The sequence below is a fragment of the Colossoma macropomum genome, unplaced genomic scaffold, assembly GCF_904425465.1.
Source record: "Colossoma macropomum unplaced genomic scaffold, Colossoma_macropomum, whole genome shotgun sequence".
Taxonomy (NCBI): Eukaryota; Metazoa; Chordata; class Actinopteri; order Characiformes; family Serrasalmidae; genus Colossoma; species Colossoma macropomum.
Window position 1 is genome coordinate 26,769,922 of NW_023494810.1, and position 23,384 is coordinate 26,793,305.

General features: G+C 37.3%; 1 protein-coding gene across 3 annotated transcripts in view; it reads right to left on the bottom strand.

Annotated features, from left to right (window-relative positions):
- Positions 1-23,384, bottom strand: part of sfmbt1 (Scm like with four mbt domains 1) — a 40,287-nt gene extending 16,903 nt beyond the window's left edge. For 2 of the 3 annotated variants that reach the window (XM_036559176.1, XM_036559174.1), the window contains exons 1-6: positions 23,265-23,384; positions 14,074-14,124; positions 11,112-11,206; positions 7,692-7,935; positions 2,510-2,604; positions 1,666-1,918 (exon numbers count right to left, since the gene is read on the bottom strand). In XM_036559176.1, coding sequence (XP_036415069.1) covers positions 1,666-1,918; positions 2,510-2,604; positions 7,692-7,935; positions 11,112-11,206; positions 14,074-14,101 — 715 coding nt within the window. In that variant the 5' untranslated portion in view covers positions 14,102-14,124; positions 23,265-23,384. The remainder of the gene's footprint in view (positions 1-1,665; positions 1,919-2,509; positions 2,605-7,691; positions 7,936-11,111; positions 11,207-14,073; positions 14,125-23,264) is intronic. The other variant, XM_036559175.1, reaches the window with a different exon arrangement.

Consider the following 23,384-nt stretch of genomic DNA (forward strand, 5'->3'; position numbering starts at 1 on the left):
TGTTATTTGAAGTTTTTTGTTTGTTTTTTTAACTTATTTTTGTTTTCAGCTTATACCCTTTTTTCTGAACAGTGTACTATGCGTTTTTATGGAACACTGCTTATATATGAGTTCCTGTCAAGCACCCCACACAACATAAGGGTCAGTTTTTTGTCATTTTCTGTAATTACACAGTCTGTCTCATCTGCATCATGATGCCAAAATCACTCCTGTCTTCTGAATGATACAGGACCTGAAGAGCTGTCATACTGTGCATCGTTCGTTGCTGAAACAGCAATTCTAGAGCCTTGTTTGTTTCTCTGTTTTTGAGTTCTGTTTCTTGTTTTTCTCTTTCTTCTCTCTCTCAAAGCTGTTTAAGACACTCCCTCCACAGTTTTCTCTGAATCAGAAACTCCAACTGGCTAGAGCAACCTAACCAAAACCAACCTACACATCCATTCTTCGGCAGTGCGCATGGATGCGCTCGCTTTGACTTTCAAATCCGCAAATCATGTACTCTGACTAGCTGTAACAAAGCCAGTCACACGCAGAATGTTGACTATACACTGACTGGCTGCTTCATTAAGTACACTTCCTTGTTTCTATAATCACTGCCCAGTTTATCAGCTCTGCTTACCACATAGGAGCACTTCGTAGTTCTACCATTACAGACTGTAGTCCATCTGTTTCTCTGAATACTTCGTTAACCCCTTTTACCCTGTTTTTCAAAGGTCAGGACCCCCACAGAACCACCACAGAGCAGGTACTATTTCGGTGGTGGATCATTCTCAGCACTGCAGTGATACTGACATGGCTGGATATTTTTGGTGTTTAAAAACTCCGTGTCTGATCCACAGCATCTGTACCTGCGCAAGACTGCAGAACAAAGTAAAAGGGGCTAACAAAGTATGCAGAGAAACAGATGGACTACAGTCTGTAACTGTAGAACAAAGAGGGTAGATACAAGGGGGTGTACTTAATGAAGTGGCTGGTCTGTGTACATGTGTGACATTTCACAAATAAAGACGGTGGACTGAGACCGATCTGTATACAAAACAACTAAACAAGCATCATGCCAAGTGCATGGAAAGGGTACGGATGTTTTCGGTAAATTTACGCTGTAGGTTTGCGTAGGAAGTAAATGACCCACAAGGACAAACTTGGGCTTGCATTTCATTTATCTAGTTTCAACAAGAAAAAAACAACATCTTTCTAGCTCGTTCTACTGAAGAGCAGTGGTGCTTTAAAGACAGCACGGGGTTTCAGAGAGGCGCCCATGATCATGATCATGGCCCATGATGCAATGTGCTGAATGAGGCAAAAAGAGAATGCTAAAGCCATGGAAGTAGCTAAGCAAAACCAAAAGAAATAAGTCATTTCAATCACAACATAAGTTGCTAATATTACTAAAATCTGATTTCCAAAGATCCAGCCTTTATTACACCTTTCCCTTTCAATCCAATAAATAAACTGGAATATTCTATTGCAAACTTTGCAAAACAAGAAAAGCTTCCATCTTGGGTAGTGAACTTATTTCTCAAACGTAATGTGGGCCTTGGTTTACAAAAGGCTGAGAATCTTGCTCTAGATTCTAGAATCGTCAGACATTCTAAAAGTGTAGAACATACTGGAACTAATGCTAATGCTAATCCTAGCTTAGCTAAGACATTAATGGAGCTAACTCACCTGACGGAGGTCTAAGGGTCCTGCCATGGTCTTTGGCCCAGCCAGGCAAGTGAAGCAGTGGGTTCAGGTAGAACACCCAGATGACTGAAGGGTTGTCGGGGAGCTCCTCAGTGCCAGAGTAGCGGAGACGGAGTCGCCCCCCAACGTTATCTTCAATAACCGCAGCCCAGGCCACTTCTGCATCCTCCTTATCCACCAGCTCCACGCTAAGGCCTGGACTTAGCAGGTCTACAGGATTACAGCCGCGCTGGGCCTATGTCCATGCAAACAGGAAACAAACATACATCATACACTTAAGGTCCACACTTGTTGACGTGATAACTTTACACAAATCTCCTTTTCCTACAATTCCATTCCGTTCTGTAGTTGGTGTCGTGCCCATATTGGTACCTCCACGTCAAAGCTGGTTTTCTTTTTGTGAAAAATTAATTATTGGCTCAGTAATTAACACTGTGCCAACTGCACTGCCCAAACTGCATCAAGCTGTTCCGCAAAATAAAACTTGCGTATGTGGTTTCTGAAACTGTACAAGATATTTATCTAGCGCATCGCTAAATCAGTAGTAGCAGCCATCTAGTAGTGTGAATTTTGTCTGTAATTTTGTCCACTTTCATAGATAACTGTACATCATACTGTTACATCCAACATAACTTGTCTGATTGGCTATATTTGTGGTACAGGGATCTGTGGAAATGCATTATAATTAAAGTATACTAAAAAAGCACCTCCATCCTTAACAACAGTGTCAAGGCTTCCTAGACTTACGTCATCAGATCCGAAAATGACATTAGTAAAATATTTATCCTTTTCTCATCCAGACATAGGGAAACGAAATGTATCTCACCCCCTCCAGAAGACTGGCTGGTGCGCTGCAAGACTCTGACAGAGACAGAGCTTTCTCCAGCAAGGCCTCCCAGTCCTGATGCTTCTCCCGCACACCTAAACACAGAGCCAGAGTCAGTCAAAAGGTCTTTCCAGGTAATATGCTAGACTTTAACAAGCTGTATGGATCATTTTACAGAATTAGTAGATGTAGAAGCAAAAAAAAAAAACAAACAAAAAAAAAACAACTTAAACAATTCAGTATTCACACCTTAGGTATTTACAAAGATTACGTTATGATCTATTAAAACCAAAGGCATTAACTTAGATAGTAATAATCTAAATATATACAAAATCATCATTTATAGGTGTGAACATATAGATATGTACTTTCTTTTGGGAGGTCACGGTCCTAAACCTTAACCCCTACATTTCTGGTGAAAATAATCCTTACATTTTTTTCCCAGTGAAACCTTTTTGATTTCTTTTAAAGTGAAGTTGAAAGATTTAGATTTATCATGAGTTTGATTTTTAAATAAAAAAAACTTCATTAAAAAAATGCAGTACCATGTCTTTATGTCACTACTGAAACACAAAGAGTTTTAGTCCCCACACCCCTGCATTTCAGAGCAGGAGGTCCCTCATCCCTGTCCCTCATGGCCACATGGTGAGCACTTAGATCCCAAGTAAATACATTCCATTTACTGAAAATCAGTGTGTAACATTAACAACTGTCACTTCCAAAACACATTTTCTGAAATTAAGTACAGTTTTTGTGTTTTACTGAAAAATATGATTTTATGCATGTATCTATGTGCAACTGTTCAAAGCTGTGTTTGCAGGTCATGTACTGGCGAGTGTTTTTGAGTTATACTCAAATTTAGCTAAAACTGTCTACTGAAACAGTCACTACTGAAGTATTTGGTAACGTTTCAGAGGCATTGTTATTGTATTGATTGCAAAATGGAATGTTCAGTCATTTATTTTAATAACCATAATTAAGGTATAGGGTCATTCAAAGCAAAGGGATTTCAGTCTCAAGCCCAATTCTGAAACTGACTTGGAACCGTTTTGGTCGAATGATATGAAGGGTTTCTCTCCAAAATGCGTTATAGACCACTTAGTATGCGCCGTTGGGAGTTAGCCTCACACATACAAGAAATATCAATGCTATAGTTTTTAGAGAAATGAAGATTTATTTTCCATTATATGTCAGCTGTTATACTTTTCAAAAACTTGTTATATTCAACGTTTTAACAGAAAGATTTACAGCACTTGGAAATTAAGTCTTCAGATTTTTAACCACCAGAAGTTACAGTTATTTGCAGCAATAACAAAAGCATGGTAATGTTTTATAGCTACAATGTTTCATAAACAATAAACAACTTGAGAAATTCTGCTAAAAGTGCAGCCTCTAAACTTTAAATTGAGACCACATTTGTGTTTGTAAGTAAACACTTAAAAAAAAAAAAAACATGGTTCTTCAAGGGTTCTTCAGTTCAGAAAATCGTTCTATGTAGAACCATGAACAATCAAAGAACCCTTTGCATGATTAAAGAGTTCTCTGCATCATGGGAGAGTTCTTCAGATTGATGGAGAATGTGTTGTATATGGTTCTATACAGAACCTTCTTGAAAAGCATTTTACATAACACCCAAAAGGGTTCTTCTATTACAAGCTTGACATTGTTACAATAGAAGAACCCTTTTGGGTGCTATATAGAACCCTTGTTTCTATGTAGCAGCATCTTCAGCACATTCTCCATCAATCTGAAGAACACTTTCACAATGCAAACTACAATTTAATCATGTGAAGGTTTCTTCAAGAACCCTTGAAGAACCATCTTTTTTAAGATTGTAGAAGATATTTTATTATGATGTGAATTTGATGGCCAATCATTTATGTGCACACAGTTTTGTAGAAAAATCGCAGCTTTTTATGTAATTTCTTGACACTGAAGGCAATGGAAGGAAATTGGACATGCAAACCCAGACCTATCAATACAACATAAAAATCATATGTAAATGTAATTACTTATGTAATAACCTTAGAAGTCTATGGGTTCAAGCTGATTAGCTCAAACTGCTAGCACTTAGTATTGACTGCTCTTTAAACTGCTGTATTGGACCGATCTTTAAACGGCCTCATCGTTAAATCTTTAAGCTGCTGCTTCTGTCCTCCTATGTCTGTTCCTCCAGGTCTGAGTGGGTGAAAGCAAGAATGGTGCTAATCCATTTATGTTGTCCTTGCCTACACAGTGTACTGTGTACTATTACTACAAAGAAGTTCCTCTTACTTTGCTTATGTACAGAGGAATTCCACACAGAAATGCTAACGTCTAACAAAGAATCAAATACTCCAGCCACCAACTGGCAAGACTATTACAAGATGCTAACTGGTCCCTCATTATCTTTAAATATTAAAACTATTTTAGGTCGGGAACAAGGCATGTAATATCTGCTTAAAAGAAACATTCTCTATCTAATTTTGAGCTGTAAGCTAAAATAGAGCACATACAACCCACAAAACAGTCTTTCCCCTCCCCCACTTCCTTAATGCGGCCAACAAATCAAGTGTGAACAACCACTTACAGGATTTAGCACAATGCTGCTAGCAATAAGAGCAGTTGAACTACATCCACAGTGTAAGCCACATTTCAATGATGCACAGGCCCAGCTGGGGAAGGTGTCATTTTAAAGGATAAGTTCGGTATGAGTTCAGTCTTACATGGTAAGTTCAGTGCGTACCGCTACATAGAAAATCACTGGTACTTTTATACCAGTATATTTAATATTTGAATATTTAAGACGGGAGAATTCAGAACTGGCTAATGATACTTTCAGTGATGACACAGCAAAACAGAAAGAGCAATGCTAAAGCATAAAGATGTGGAGTGAAATACTGAGATGGCATCAGTGAGCAAGTGTTTCATACATGGGCCTTTTTGAGACGTAGCACTAACTGTGGTGTTTTGAGGTTTTGATCAGACAAACACAGGAACTCTAGAAACGATGTCAACATAGTGTTGAACTTTTCATGTTCAGCTTTTACTGTGAGGACATTTACAGTCATAGTAAACTGCTGGCTAAATGGCCAGTCTGCAAAACACACAAGCATCATAATCTCCACCATGACAAACAGCGACTGGGTGGTATAATTCTGTCCTGCTAAGCCCGTTTTTACCTCTATGTGAGAGACCTTTCGGTATTTCATGAAAGGTACAGAACTGTGGTGTCCAAATTCAATAAAGGAGGCCCAGAACACCGCACAGCTTAGAGATCTTCCAACCCTAATATACCTGGTTGAACTCGGATAATTAGCTATAATTAGCTATATATTACTTTTTTTTGCTTAACAAATGACAGGGGCATACATGTAGTACACACCAAGTGGACAGGAACAAAACAAAATATGTAAACAAATTTTAATTTAATTTTAAATATAAAAAAAAATGTCTGCAGATATTTATAGCGGTATGTAAAAGCTAGAACACCCCCTTTAAAATGACGTGTAAAAATAAGTTAACAAGTTAACAAACAGGCAAATTTAAATATGGCAAATTATGCAAATATGCAAATTTTAGTGCACAATTTTTAGTTTTTTGCGATGTATTTGTGTGCCTTAACTTTTGCACAGGCCACATTTTTCCTAATATATTAAATTCTGCAAATAAGTAATTAATTATATAATAAATAAATAATTGTACATTAAAATGTGGAGAAGTGTGTTCTCTGCAGATAACGTGTTAACTTATTTTCACAAACAAAACATGTAAACTGACCAGGGGCACCAAAACTTTTGCATACAACTGTACTTATGAAAAGAATTTTATATATATTTTATAGCCTTGTTTATAATATTTGCAGTGCTGTAGGCAGATAATTAGCTGAGATGAATCAGGCGCACTGTTGGAGGAAAATAACTAAAGAGTGCAAAGCTATGACCATCCAGAACTGAATATGCATGCCCCTGGGAGAGAGTTACAATGAGACATAGGAAAACAATGAGCCCTGTTTAAAAGGTCAGTGGCCGAGGTAAAAGACAAATCACCCACTAGAACGACTGAATGAGTGAAGAGACCTGGGGCACTTTCCAGAATGTTAAAGCATTGGGGATGCACCCAGCCTGCAGGTGTGGGACACAGGCCAGCATTTCACTACAGATCGAAAATCCCACTTCATGTGAGTAATCTACAGAAAGAATCTGCACAGAGAATTAACAAATGCTGAGTACATCTGAAACTAGGCCCTATTTTCATATTTTGTGGTAAGGCCCAGAAATATAATTTCCAGTGCACTCTTACAAACTCACAATGCACCAGAACAGGTAGTGCGCATATGATGTACCATAGCCAGGGCTGTTGTGTAAACTTTTTGAGCAGGCAGTACTGGTGCTAGAAAAGAGTCACAAATTGAAATACTGTAGCACCGAGAAAATGTTAATAATACTAATAAGAGGAAGAAACTGTCGTATCATTTCCAATGTAAAAGAAACAGAACTGTTGAATTTTAATACTTATATTGCAAAATATACAGATAAATAATTTGCCCGCAAGGGGGTGCTATTCGCACACATTTAGCTTTAGTGTACATCACTGACACAGAGAACCTACACCAGCAGGAACTCCCAAATGCATTTACAGTTGTATACAAAAGTTTGAAAACCCCTGGCCAACATGTTTGGGTGATTTGCTAAGTGAAGTTAATGCATCATTTACAAAGAACTTATGATATTTAAACATGTCTGTGGGAAAAAAAGCATGAAATATAAAATGTGGCATAACTTTTGCACGGGCCATTTTATTTACCCTTTCCCCCCAATATGTTAAACTCAGAAATTACACTTTTTCTAATTAAACAAAGTTAAAGAATTTTATTTGAATTTAATTTTTAGTTTTTTTATTTTTTTTTAATGAAACAAATTTCAAATCGGGAAATGAAATATAGTTCATGTCTGTTATTTAATGTGTTACGTAATATGCATTTTATACTTTAATCAGTTAATTAAAAAAAATAATGTAGGCTAAAAATCTAAACCTGTCTTTGGACTCATCTTTTTTATATTGATACAGGACTCATTTTTTCTAGCATATGTAACAATATGGTAACACTGTACAACCCTGAAACGGAATGGGACTACAACATATGGAAGAGTGAATTATAACCATTTCGAACACAGTCACAGTTCCCCTCCCCCCATCTCACCCTCTGGTGGCCTCATTGGACGACCCTGTTGCCGGCTCCAGCCAATGGGGTGCAGGTCTGCCGTCATGATATCACACCAGAAATCAGCACGCCGGTCATCCTGATAGCCCTCGTATCGCAGCAGCAGCAGCTGCCCACATGTGGTGATGATGGTGGCGACCCAATAGGCACCATCACCCTCACTGCGCACAGGCACCTCCAGCTTCATACCTGGAGACAGACCCGTCTGCAGCCCCTGATCCATCTGACAGCAAACAGACACAAACTTACATTTCTTTTCTCAGGGTAAGAGGGTAGAACTAGAATCTGTTTTTTGTCTTTTAATTTCAAATCAGTGCAGGTATTTGCACAGATCAGCCTGGATTTGGGGGCGGATTCACAAAAGTGTTTTAAAATAATGAGCTGTTTTAACTTCAGCCAATAAATTAGGATTGACATTATCCAGAAAAGCTATTTAGAACTTGCTTAATTTTTTTTCATACCTTTTCTCTTAAAGGGAAATTAGCCAGTTTTTCCTTATAATTTCGGTATAATTCAGTTGTTGAGATGTAAACAAAGTCCTTCAGAGTGGTTTGATGTGAAGTGGTTCATTGTAGAGAAACTGACTGACTGACTGACTTCTTTATAATGGTGGTGATAGGAACCAGGAGTCACACAACACAAACGCAGTCATTTCATTTACTATCTAAAAACATCAGTGAATATAAAAGCATGAGGCTTATAATGCCTTGCATATATCTCTCCGCCATGGATATACTCTGAAAAATATCCTTTAGGCCTAATGTTTCTCTCAAAATACTGTCTCAGGCCTCAGGCAACATACCTGGAATCTTTTAGTATAATTTATAACTTTCTGTGAGGGAGTTTTTAGAGGAGCTAAACACTTCAGACGTCTGGTTCCTATCACCAACACTGTGAACAATTCTGATTTGGAAAGTCCATTGTGAATTCGGTTGATTATATCTTAATTATTTAATTACGCACATATTTTGAAAAGCAATGGTGGAATTCTCCTTTAAGAACAATTCTAAGAACTCTAAGCAGCATTCTGGGGAAAAAATATGTTAAATATCTTCTTAAATTTGGCAAAAGCCCTACATTTGTTTTAGATTGAGATTTGCCAACCAAAGTCTACTGACTGTTTAGACACTGTAATCACTGCTGAATCTGCTGGTGTTTACTAAGAAACAGCTGAAGCAGGTAGATTAGCTAGCTTAGCTGGCTAATAAGGTTGTACAGTTACTGTAAGCTTATTTTACACATTACTATTCTACTCTCACTTCTAGTTTATTTGAAGTTTTATTTTAGCTGTTTTTCCTCCATTTCCATGTTGTGTTCAGGTGCTGAGTGAATTAAACTAAAATAGCTTAGCAACTGAAGCCTCTTCATCAAGTATCTACAGCTGTCTATGACAAGCTGTACTCAAATAGCCTCATAGCTTACCTAAGAAAATAATGCAGACTTTTTAAAGAGAATATATGAGAACTTACAGGGAAACTCTGACTGAAATGGAAAATTAAACCATCACTACAGCTGTTGTAAACATGCCTACTCGCCTCTTACAGCAGTGCTAGTCCCCAGAGTGAGATTCCCTGGTTTTAGAAAAAAACCTTCTGATGATGCATCTTGGAGGTGGAAGTAGATTTTAAAAGACTATAAACGCTTCGGGGTGGATACTTGAGGCGGACTATTTGAAATTTTTTTCGTTAGCTGGCTGAATAATTCCTTTTAAAAAGTATTTATTAATTTATTAGTCTCTAGATATGTGGCTTGGAGCCAGGATTTGACGAGCTCCGTAGGGATTCCCAACGGTTGTGTGATCAATTAGTGTAATGCATGCCGAGTATTGTAAGAGAACATGGACAAAATGATACAAAGTCTTAAATTCTGTCAAATTGATGAGGCTGAGGGGCAATTCTGCACTACAGAACACTACCCAGCATAAACAACTTAACTTAAATACTAACGCTAATGTTTACTCAGAAGCTGCTGCAGCAGGCAGATTAGCTAGCTGGCTAATACAGTTGTATTTATGTTCACTGACTCCATAGCTAATGTTGGCTTAATTTATGCGTTACTATTCTACTATCACTTTTTTATTTAGTTCTTTCTTCCCTGTTTTCATGTTGTCTTCAGGCGCTAAGTGAATTAAACTGAAATAGCCTAGCAGCTAAAACCTTTTCAACATCTGCAGCTGCCTTTTACACACTCTTAAAAAAGGGTCTTTCAAGAGTTCTTTATTTAAGAAAACGGTTCTATACAGTAACCATGAACACCCAAAGAACGCTTTGCATGATTAATGGGCTCTTTGCAACATTAAATGGTTCTTCAGATTGACAGAGTTCTATATAGCACCAAAAAGGGTTCCACTATTGTTACAAGCCAAAAAAAACTTTTTTGGTACTATACAGAACCTTTTTGCTAAGAGTGCAGGCTATTATCTGCTGTAAATAGCTTATGAATACAATTAAGACTTTCTAAAAGGTGAATATGAGAACTTAAAGGAAACTCTGACCAAAATGAAAAATTCAGACATCACTATCTGTTGTAAACATGCCTACTAACCTTTTACAGTGGTGCTATGGTGGTCTCTAGAGCAAGATTACAAGGTTTAAAGACTAGAAAAACTCCCTTCTGATGATGCATGTTGAAGGTGGAATCGCACTGTAAAAAACTGGGGCGGATAGTTGTGGTGGGCTGTTTGAATTTTTGTTATCTGATTGAGTAATTCCTTTAACAAATTATTTTTAGCCTCTAGATCAGTGGTTTGGAGTCAGAATTTGACGGAGGGATTCCCAGTGGTTGTGTGAGCTATTTGCGGAAAGCATGCTGAGTTATGTAGTGAGAAAACACAGATGGATTGTGATTTAGTCAAACTGATGAGACTGAGTGGTGCACTACAGAATACCACATAACATGACAAATAGTATATTAAATGCTAGTTTTAAGCCAGAATGAACCTTTGAGTGTTTTTTTTTCAACCTTTTGTCTTAAGATCCCTCATGGGTTTTTTTCCTAAGCTTTCATGAATCCAGCCCCATACATCAGGACTTTTACTCTGAGACCGATAAGGGGCTAGTGTGCTTATGCAAATCTCATTCGTAAACAGCAATGAAATATTTGCATGACTATGCAGCTATGTGGCAGTTCATAGTGGGAATGAAACCTGAATTCTGTGCGGCTATACAGCTGATGTTGAACAGTTACCCTAAAAATAGCAGACATTAGATCTCTGTTACAGTAATTAGGCCTACTGTTTTAATGCATTACAGAGGTGTGTACATTTTCCAAATTACAGAGACGGGCTGCATGCCTCAAATCAGGCTAATGTCTGGATGTCAGTGCAGTTTCAGCAGGAACTGAAAGAGCAGTGTAAAGCAGAGGAGGTGTAGTTCTATTAACAGGGTGCTATTTACTCACGTGTTTGAAGGCATGGTGGGGCACAGACAGAGCTCCTGTCTCCTCCAGATAATCATCCCAGTTAAACTCAGACACATCCTGACCAGAGTCCGCATCTGAAACGACACGGTTCACTGTACATACAGCCTTAACCAAACAGACTTGGTAGAAGTTTCACTGATGCATCATCACCTTTAAAAGGATTTTCGCTATGATTTAAGACCGATAACATACACAAACTCTGTTCTGATTGGCTGCCCTGTATTTTGCCTCATGCAAAAAGAAATTAGAGCTGAAACACTCTTTAGAACTTCAGTATGAATGGGCAGGGCTAAACTCCTGTGGGTTGAACAGGTGGATGTGTGTAAATGAGTTTGTTCTTGTGACATCAAAGAAACTGAAATTCATGTGCTGTTTTACCAGCTTAATTTTCATATATGGATTGCATAAACTGGTAAACGGTACATTTTAAAATTAACAGTGTTTACACATTACTTCAAACTCATTTATTTAAAAAGAAGCAAGGGAAAGTCAGTTTTCCGGGATATGGGCCCTTTCAATCTCAAATATAAGCATATCTATATCTATAGCACATCTATATAACTACATATCACTATATAACTACAGCTTCATGTATCAATTTAAATGTAACTACAACATGTTGTACTGAATTGTATCGTAACGTATCGTATCATATTGTGACTACTATGTTAACTTGTGGCTAGTGTGTTAACTTGAGGCTAACATGTAGCTTTTGGCTAAAGCATTAGACTGGGACACTACAGAGCACAGCTTTGTTTTAAATATTGTATTTTTAAAATGTTGAATGTTCTGACAAACTGAAAAGTAAATTCACATTTTCGCCAATTCCTTATTCTTGTTGTATAAAAACATATACAGTTGTGTGTTAAAGTGTGTACACTTTTTGTTGATTTTTCAAGTAATATGAAGTAAACACAACCTCTACAACAAACTGTTTAAAATAAATACACTTTCTGCAAATGGTAATGCACAGTTACTTCACATTTTGATGAACCTAAAAAAATAGAAACACATAAAAGAGTAATTGTGGCATTTGCAAAAGTTTGGACACCCTACTAAGTCAGTACTTTGTGACACTCCCTTTGGGATCACAGCTTGCAAATGCATTTGTAGCCAACTAGAAGTCGCTCTATTCTCGTTTTAGGAACTTTCACCCACTCTTCCTTGCAGAAAGCTTCTAGTTCTGTGATATTCCTGGCCCATCTGGCATGCACAGCGTGTTTAAGATCTACTTACAGATTTTTAGTGACGCTCAAGTCAGGGGACTGTGAGGGCCATTCCAAAAGCTTCGGCTTGTGTTTCCTGAAGTAGTTTATGATGGATTTTGAGATGTTTTGGCTTTTTGCCCTGTTACAGAAGCCAGTCTCTTTTCAGCTTTAGTTTTTTGACTGGCTGTCTCACATCTTCAATAATTTACTTATATTTAGTCGAGCCTATTCTTCTATCTACCCGTGCAATGTTTCACACCAAACCCCGTGCTTAACAGTTGGCAAGGTGTTCTTTTCATCAAATGCTGCTCCTTGTTTCTCCAAACATTATCTTTGCTGACTGTGGCCAAAGAGTTCCATTTTTACTTCATCAGTTCATAGCACTTGTTTCCTTGCTTCTGGCTTGCCTAGATGCCTTGTACACTACAGGCACTGACTTGTGTGATGAGGTCACAGGTAAGGTTTCCTTCTGTTTCAGGCAGATCATATTTGTGCGAACAAGGCTACACAGCAGAATGGTGCACTACTACCCGTGTGTCAGCTAAATCTTCCTAAAAGTCCTTTGCTGTTATATGGGGGTTTTGCTTTGTCTTGCCTTGACTTAAATAGTTCCCCTTAACTGCAACTCATCAATGACTTTGTGAGTTTGTGAGTACTTTGGTTTCTTTTTATATCCATTTTCCTGCTTTGTAGGCACCAATTAGCTTCATTTTAAGATCCTCAGCTGGCTGCTTAGAGGAGCCAACAGATGTTGAGTGTTAGCACAAGGTTTAAAGAGTCAGAGCTCTCAGCTGACAATTCTTAATGATGACTCCTGATTCTTGACCAGTGTATTGAGTCCTAATAAGTCAATTAAGGCCTAACAGGTTTAATAAGTTATGAGAGCTTACAACTGGAAGGGTGTTCAAATGTTTGTACAAGTTACAATTACTATTTTTATATTTTTCATGTTAATCATTAACATAAAGTAGCTGTGCCTTAAAATTTGCAGAACAATGTTAATGTTTGATAACTAAAAAAAAAGAAAAAAAAAAGTCAACAAATGCACTGAATCGAGACTCCAAGGTATTGGATTAAATCAAATTATGAATTATGAGTGCCGTTACACCCTAAGTAACTACATAAATATAGCTATATTCTGAACTGTTGCTGTTATATAAAAAAAAGCATTTAAAGATGCCAGCTACCCTTTCAATTGTGTAATTATTTCATGAATGAATATTTCATGATGACTTTTATGACTAGAAATTGTACAAAGTTACTTGGAATAAAACCTCTTGAAATTAACAAGCAGTAAAGTGACAAAATGTTTTGTTACAACAACAATATACAATGTTTGTGACAGCAACATTTTTGTTACGGCAAACACAAACAATGTTTGCGACAGCAACAATATACAAATATACTGGGTATAACTAAATAAAGTAACTATTATTATTATTATTATTATTAATATTATTATTAGCCCAATCCTTTTACACTGCTTTAACTCAGCATTAAAGACTAAGGTTCACAAAACAGCCCTTTTAAAAGGACTTAATTCCATTACACTTAATTCGGTTCAATTAAAGCTTTCACACCAAAATTTATACTCAATGAAAAGCACACACACATGTGGCTGTACTCTGAAGTCTGGGGCTTGTCATTGTTGGCGCTTGCATGAGACGTGCATAAATAACGCAGCACAAAAAAAATAAGCATTTAATATGTAAGTTGCAAATTTCTCTCCTTACCGGACTCCAGCGCTTCTACAGCGCTCATCCTGGAACTCAATCTCACAGCTTCTGTAGGAGAAATGAAAAGAAAGTGAGTTGACAATGAAAACAAACAAAAAAAGATTACAAGATGCAAACTGCTTTAAAGACCATAAGCTGTGAAAATGTTTAGCGGCTCAAGTGACAAAGTGTGAGGAAGACATGGTGAGAGATGGAGAGAGAGAAAGAGAAAGAGAAAGAGATCATGAGAGAGAAAGGAAAACAAGAGATAAGCAGGCGTCGTAAAAGCCGCATTTTACATGCAGAGTGTCTGCGTGGGAGGGGGAATCTAGAGTGTGTGTGTTTTTTTTTTGTAGAGAAATGCTGCCACTTTCAAACAGGTCCTGCCATGATGCCCAGCAGCAAGGTAACAACTGTTTCAGTTTGTGTACTTGTTTGCTCCCCCAGTTTTCTATAAATCCATACTTGGGCCCAGTTGATATAAAGCTTCATGGACGATACGTTACCAAATTTAAAGAAAAAAAAATTACAATAACAGTAACATCAGTTGATATAACTGTATATTTAAATTTTAAATGGCAATAATTTTCATTAAAAAATTCTTTGCTGACTATAAAAAAAAAAGCTCAATAATTACACAGAATATTTACGTTCTATCATTGGGTGAGGGGGAAAGGTTAGAGCAATTTTCTGTTGGGCCAAATAAAAGTCCTCCTGGCCCAACTTTAGCCCCACACTTTAGCCACAAGGCTGGCTCAAAAGCAAGACTGGATAGGTTTTAAGAACTGCCGTTTGACTGACATGCAAAACAACCAATTACAGCTTGAGTAGCGTGATGCACCCATAACAAAACAAACTGACATTAGAAAGAGTGGAGCTGCAGTCGACACACACAGCAAACTTACTGTTTTTAACTTACAGTTAAAAAAAGAACAGGAATAGCATGTTTCCTGGTTCAGTGACTAGGCCTGTATCTCAATTCAAAAGGCATATTTATAGAGATACTAGCATTTAGCTTGAGGAACAGTCCTTTGTTTCCTATAGGACTGATAACGCTAGTACACAGAAGTATGGATAGCCAGAGCCATTTTAAATTCTTTGTGAGAGGTTCTGAGAGCTGTGGTGAATTTAGCATGCAGTTTACATCAGATAGCCAGTGTACTACTGTGAGCGGAGCACCTGAGACTGAAACCTACAATAAAAAAACCCTTCTGCAATGCATATCTCACACCTCAAACTGCAACGTCTGCCGTCCAAGCTTCTATGAGCAAGCTACTAACATAATATTTTCACCGACATCTGGAACACAGGTTTTTAATTTTTTTTTTAAAACGTGGTACACTTTTAGACATAAAGGTACTGTGCAGATACATTTTTCATTTGTCAAGGTACAAACAATGTTAATGTGCCCTTAAAGGTACAACAGTGGTTTTAAGGTCCAATCGTGAACCTTAAATACGTTTTTCTCAGGTGAAAAGTATTTGTACATTTTCATAACCTAATGTTTTAAAACAGAACAATAAAGTAAAAAGCCTGGAGACGAGACGGGGTGTGTGGAGTTAATACAACTTGGATTATGGCACAATTATGTTCCCCGACTAAAGGCACTGAGATGTACCCTTTAGGGTACCACCCCAGTGACAAGAGGGGTACTGACAGTTTTGTTAGCCAGCTACTTTTTGAATAAATATGAACTAATATGAACTATGCTTTTGTACGTACTTTGATCATTTAAAAATGTCACAAACAATTCAAAGAAGCCACTGGTGCCTGTTTACTTTACATAATACATGAAAAATACCATATTCAAGGCTTAAATATAAATGACCTTCCCAATAACCACAAGTGTAGAAATCTGGTATGTGATGAGTTCACAAATAGTGTATTCATATATGAAAAACACATCCAAAAACAACAAAAACTATTCTAATTCCTAAAAAAATAATATCATTTGTCACTGTAACATCAAAACCTTATGCTATTTTTTTCTGTTTAACACTAAGAATTCTAGCTGCCGTTTACAATATGAATTTTTCATGAAGAATGGAACAATAGAAGTGTCCCAAAATGACATCATATAAGTCAACATTCCTGAGATAGAAGGTTTTGGTGCGACAGCAGCAAATTGTTAGACAACTTACTTATAAATGTCTGCAAGGACACGGACGTCACCAGCACAGCTTTCAAACCGCATGGAAATGGGATTCTATTTTCCCACAACTGATATATCAGGCATGACTTGTACTTGTTAGACAATCCCTATTGATGTGCTAATGCTGAAGGAGAATTCCTCTGTATAAGAATGATCTGGTTGTTGTTTTTTTTTCCTTTGTCAATCATTTGTTTTTGGGTGCAAAACAATAATCTGACACTTTTTTAAAGTGAGCATTCTATACTGCAATACTGAGGCTGAATGCTCAAGAAGTAAGAGGTGAATACAAGAAGTAAAGACGTTATTAAATGAAAAAGGCGGAATTCCCTTTAAATAGGAAGTTTGGCCTATAATAAGTCTGCAGTGTATCTTGCCTCTGGTTATTCAACAAAAAAGCAGTATGCCACCCTATGTAATCTTTCCTGGTACCATTTAACACAGCTTGCATGTTAAAACCTACTTCTGACTTCTTGAGATCTAACTACAGCAACCTTGACATAAAAGAATGAAACACTTTCTGAAAGCACACTGCTCAGGACTTATCAGGAAATCTGCCTACTGGTGTGAAAAAGATCTAACCTAATGATGCTACAACATCACTCAAACAACAAGTGAGCCTAAAACTGGGCGGCAACGATGAGCAAGGCAATCAAAAGTTAAAGAAACAACTACTTTAAAGCTGATTAAGTTTAAGACTCCAAAACTCCAAAAGCTTAAAAAAAAAAAAGACAACTTAGGCTGAAAGCTGGGAGAAAACTGCTAAAACAGAATCAAAACTGTAAAATAAATAAATAAATAAACTAATAAAAAAAATGTAAGCTTGCTTTTCTAAAAACAAGTTTGTTTAGACTACAAGCTGAGAATAAACAGCTAAAGCAAAGTCGACTCCACAACTCAGAAACTTGATATAAACCATTTAAAGCTTAACTCTGAGAAAAAAGAGGGTTTAAAGCTTGGAGAAAAATGGCTAAAACAAAGTCACATTAACTCTAGGGCTCCATTCAGCCGGAGCTGTCAAGCTGTCTTTGTGAAGCTTGACATCTCTATTAAAGGGCGAGACGAGAGTCCGACAGGCTCTCTCTGAAGGCCGTTAGCTGACCGCGACCCGCCCGCTCCGACAGGATCAACTCCACGACCCCGGCAGCACCACCTCCACCCCCCGGCCGCTGAGAGATAGGGCCCCCGGAGCACGGCCCAGCCACAAACGCATTGTGCTGGGAGTGGGGGGTGGTGGGTAGGAATTGTGTCACAGTGGTCTCCAATGGTGGCGAGAAAGAAAAGAGCAGCTAAGGCCAGCTTCAAAGACCTGCCTACTCTTTTTCCAGTAACCACCAAAAGTTTAGAGAACGTTCCGGAACTACTTGTTCTAGCACTACTATTTTCTGAAGGTTTTCTAAATTAAGCCAAAGTTTTAGGGAACATTCTGGAACTATTAGTTCCAGCTCTGAGAACGTTCTGGAACAAATGGTTGTAGCACCAAAAAAAAGAAAAAAAAGAAAAAAGAAAAGCTATTGTGGACTTCAAAAAGAAACCGTAGGCTGAAATAAGGTCTATGTTGAAAGCAAGAGGAGGTATATGAGTGAAAAATGAATGCCGGTATGACATTGTCCATCAATATGAATTATACTATACCATGAATAACATAAGCCTGAAAACAATTAACCACAAACAACCACATTTGTACTCACACTGTATCTGTCGAAAATGGAAAGACAACCAAAGAACCAAGCTTAAAAAAAAAAGCTTTTTAAAGCTGTTAAATAATAAAGTGTGTCCAATGTGTAGGTTATATAAAAAAGGAGAATTTCTGCATTTTTAAAACTTCTGTATACCTTAATAGTTGAGATGTAAACAGTCAGTTATTCAGAGTGTTTTGATGTGCATTGTATTGTATATCCAAAAGGACCAGCTAACCTACATATCGTCACTATCCAAAGAAAAACAAGTACCTTCAAAATAGTAATTTTACAGGAAAGGGCAAAAACGTTCTAACTTTTAATGCAAGTTAATGTAAAAAGATTTTTTTTCAAGCAATTTTGGAGCATTTCTATTGGTCCATTCATCACAAAATTTTCACACAATGTGAAGGGCAGTTGCTGAGCTCAAATTGTTTAAAAACTAAAAATTACAAAAAAATGGAGATACTTCCTTTTTTGGACAGTGATGTTTTTATATGTAATTTTAATAATGGTAAAGTAATGGAAAATCTGCTTTGGCGAAAAAAAAAGAATTAAGGTAAAACTTTAGCTCAAAACTGTCTAAAAAGGTGTCTTGAGCATCAGGCACTGCGCTCATAACTATTTCATACACTAATTTTTGTCAGTTGGCTTTTTAAAAGCATTTAGCGCTTCAGCGTCTGTTACTATCACCACCACTGTGACTGTAAGTTTCTCTAGAAGTGAGCATTTCACACCGAACCAGTCTGAATGACTTTTTTTTCACCACACATTAATGATTTAACTATGTGGAAATTTTAAAATTCCCCCTTAAGAAGGAACCTGGCATTTATTAAGGGGGATTTTTAAAAATTTCTGCGTAATTCAGCCGTTAAAGGTAAACAGAGTCATTCAGAGTGGTTTGATGTGAAATGGTTCATTGTAGAAAAACTTACCAACTCAGATTTCTTTATAGTGGTAATAACAGAAATCAGGGGTCACAGTGTCTACAACGTAATTACAGCCATTTCATTTACTATCCAAAACCACCAGTGAATGTACTGGTCTTTCGAGTTTTTATACGCATGACATCTGGTTCCTATCACCACCACGGTGAACAATTCTGACTGAGTTTCTCTAGGACAGAGCATTTCACATCAAACCACTGGGAATGACGCTGTTAACTTTTTAACCATTTAATTATGCAGAACTGCCCATTTACTGTATAGGGCTTATGTAATAACATTAATAATAATAATAATAATAATAATAATAATAATGAATTTATCATATCACACTGTATTTTGTGCAAAAAGTGGAAAGAAACATTATATGCATTTGAATGCAAACTGCCCAACCTTAGCTAAAAGGCTGAGAGGGAACGAGGACTGACTTCTTGGGACATTCCACTGCATTAACTGCCATACCATCACCAAACTCAACAAGGGACGGCAGGAAAGCCAACTACTTCCTGCAATTGATAAAAGTCCTCACCCATACGCAGGCAGAGAACACATACGTACTATTTAAATAACTGTGGTGAGGGGTGGTGAGGGTTACCCCATCCTGTGAATTCTAACCCCAGTATTATCGCTGGCCACTCGCCAAAAAAGACATAGCAAGTGACGCAACACCCGCCATTGTGTACAAGACTACTGGAGTCAGGGAATCCTGACCTGACTGATAGGAGCATTGCGGTCCTTCTCATTGCCATTTTGTGAAGTTTTATCTGGTGGTGCGTCATTTGTTTTCTTTAAACAACAAAAGATGCACTTATAGTCCTCTAGAGAGACGGAGACATGCCACAGACATTTTTGAAATATGCATTGTTGAGTATTTTGTCATTCATATTTAACAAGTCTCAGAAGTCGTTCGAGGCTGTACAGTTTAGAGTTTGAGCAGCAAGTATTTCCTAAAGCATCTTTGCTGCAAGCATCTTTTTAGGCATATTTCTTGAGCCTCAGGAAGCTTTCCACATGGCAAATATCTTTGATATTCATAGAAAAGATGTAAATTGTATTCATGTATTGGTGCAACTATGTCACAAAAGCGTACCAACAAGTTTTAATTTAGCTTAGAAAGCATGCATCAAATAGAACTGAAATCACTTTGTGGTGTTCCACAGGGATCTATCTAAGGAAAGTTACTTCTTCACCCTTTACTTGCACTTTTTCCTCCTCCTCTGCAAGGTTACCAGCAAACATGGACCTAGCTTTCATATGCTTAGCTCATGCTGATGATACAACAAACTGAACTTTTTTTAACAGAGTTATGGGTTATTAAAAAGAATAAAAGATGATGGAATACTTGTGATAAGCTAGGGTTTCATTTCTCTTCTAAAGCTTGAAACAATCTGTACATGATGATGGCTTCTGATATTTGTTTCAAGGACCAAAAACATCAAAAACAAGGCTGTGATTTGAAGAGGTGGGCGATATGGCAACAGTGCAATCTCAATACTCCAAGAAGTTTTCATGATACACAATATGTCATAACACTTTTTTTTCCAATATACAATTAACCAGGCCTAACTATTCTGTCTTTGTTATCAACACACAGTTAGGAAGTGTTTTCTAAGTACTATCCACATCCACACTATGCTCAGAAAAGCATAATGTGATATACTGTGACATATTTTGATGTAATTTACTGTGATAGAGATAAATACTGTCATATTACCCCATCCCTAGTGACTTGTCTTTTCAGAAACATAGCTAAAGTCAAGCATTAGGCCTTCAGGTCTGAGGATGATACAGAAAAACTTTGGATGTATCTGTTACTAACAGAGTACATGTTTCTAATGCACTTTGTCTTATCTTTTTAAGTTTTCTTTCTGTCTTCTAAAGCAACTTGAGCTGCTGCCTTGTAAGTGTTATAGAAATAAAGCTTATTATCAATTTATTATTATTACATCTACAGAAGTAGCACCTAACCTCACTCCTAAAATTGTGCTGGCTGATATAGTCAATATCATGATACTGACACACCATGATATTGACTTTCCAGTCTTGGTAATACTGGTACACAGATAATGAATATTATATCACAAATAGCATTCTATTCCATCAAATAGCAGAGTTCCTGTTGCCAAGCAGTTTGTTTTTTGTCCTGGACCTGACTATTAAATGCAATGTGTCATTTGCTTGGTTTACAATGTTTTGAAAGAAGAGGTGAAAATACATTAGGACTAAATTAAAAGGTTCCCTTCTGTAAATGTGATATGTGTCTGGTTGACTTTTACAATACAGTGTCATTTTTTAAAGAAGAAAACAGAATAAAACAGCCCAATCAAAAACAAGCCATGTCAGGTTATTTTAGTACCAAGCAGCAGTACCTATTAACTTCATGCTGTTTCCCAAATGTTATCATTAAATGATACGTTTGAAAAACAGCATGATATTGAATTCAATCAATACTGCACAGGCCTAGTTCCAACTTCAACATAACACTGTAACAGGTGTGCTAGAGGAGGGCAGATGAGTCAGGGAGTTATGGGTGGAGATACCTCAGTCCTGCTCTCTCTCTCCATGCATTCTATGTTGATAACAACCTCAGACTTTAGTGAGAAAGAATGACATCTAGAAATCTGGGGAAGACATAAGCACCCTGATAGAATGCTTACCTCGCACCAGACCAAGGTGTAATTCCTGTAAGACACACCCAAGGCAGGCGCATATAACTTGGGGATTTTACTCATTACACAGGGTTTCCATTACACCATGGAAAATATGTCCAATAAATGAACCTTCAGAACTAAACCAAATGCAATGAACTGACTTCTTTAAAATGACTTGACTTTACCTACATAAACACACACATACACATGTATATGGGCAATGTAACAGTATATATTATCATGATAAATTATGTGATTATACAATATATTATGCTTTTCTCATGTCGCACACATCGTCAGTACTTGTAGAACACTTACCAACTGCATGTTACATTATAAAGACAGCAAAATTAGTCCGGTTTGACTTTTAAATATGGAATAAAAATCATTGTATTTGCAGTTTTTGATAGGATTTTTTAAAATGTAGCACTACTGGCTCTTTTTTCTCTGTTCCAGCTGATCAGCTGTCTTTATAAAATTGTATATAAAATTGAAAAAAAAATTGTTGAAGTATTGCAATGTTATATTTTTGCAATATCCACCGCTAATATATATGTGTATATGTATATATATCTATATATGAGATGGCACACTTTTTGATGCTCATCTTAAGTGAACAGCTTCAAATAAATAAGTGTATTGATAAAAAACATAAGGTATCGGCTAATACTCAAGGTTTCAATATTGGTATTGGAAAAAAACAAAGGGGGCATGACTAATATCTATCAATCTATCTATCAATCTATATATTTTATATATATATATATGTATATGTATATATATGTATATATACATTATATATGAGTGTATATATATATATATATATATATATATATATATATATATATATACACATACATACACATATACATACACTCATATATAATGTATATATCCTTTTGAACGAGGACAAAGCACATTTCATTTTAAAGCCCTTTCACAGCACCACTAATATGACTAATATCACTGTGGAATATCAGTGTATTAATGAACGCTATCGGCACTGACGCAAAACTTGTCAAGCTTCTGGAAACAGAGTGCAGCCAAACCGCACAACAATGGCTCTACAGCTTCACAGCACAGGCAACTTCAACATCTCCCAGTACGACCAGAAAATAAAACTAAAACCACCGCCGCCACTTTCTGGTCCATTTTGCTTTCGATACGAGCAACCAGGGCAACTTCCATCTGAAGGTGAACCAAACGCAGTGGTCAAACAAGAACAGAGGAACTGCAGGCATCACGGTCTTATGCAACCACACGGCGAAAACAGCCAGCTTCTTTTGGTATTGGCAAAAGAAAAAATAACATACGTGCAAAAGCACGGCTTTCGAGACCGTTCGCCTTCATCTGTGATGTTTTTTTTGGAAAGAAAACTCGAGGCACTCATGGCCAAACGCAGTACCAGGCTAACGCTGGATAACTGGCAATAGCATTTTAAGACATTTAAGACAACTTTCATTCCTAAAGGCACCTCAGTCGCTGCCGTGACGGAGGTTAGAAAGTGAACGGAGCGTTTTCTAACAGATATTCCGCACTAGGAGGTGGTTTTTTGGGCTAATGGGAGTAGAGAGGGCTGATTGGGCACATGCTAAAAACGCCCGTAACCAAGTCAAGTTACTGAAACGTCACAGCTTAAGCAATAGAGCTCAAGTCATGGCTATATTTTTTTATTTTTTAGAGACGGGAAAAAAGACGAAGACGCCACCGATTCGCTTCTCGACGCACCGGTGCGATGCAGTAGCCTTTAAAATGTGCAAATATAAAGTCTGGAATCGTTTCTTACCGCTGAGGAGTTTTTTCCAAGTCGGTTTTAGATGCCGTATCTTTTTTTTCCGCCTTAGTCGTTCACGACCTCATTCCAATATGGCACAAAGTGCTAGTGCGCATGCGCCGCCGACTAACC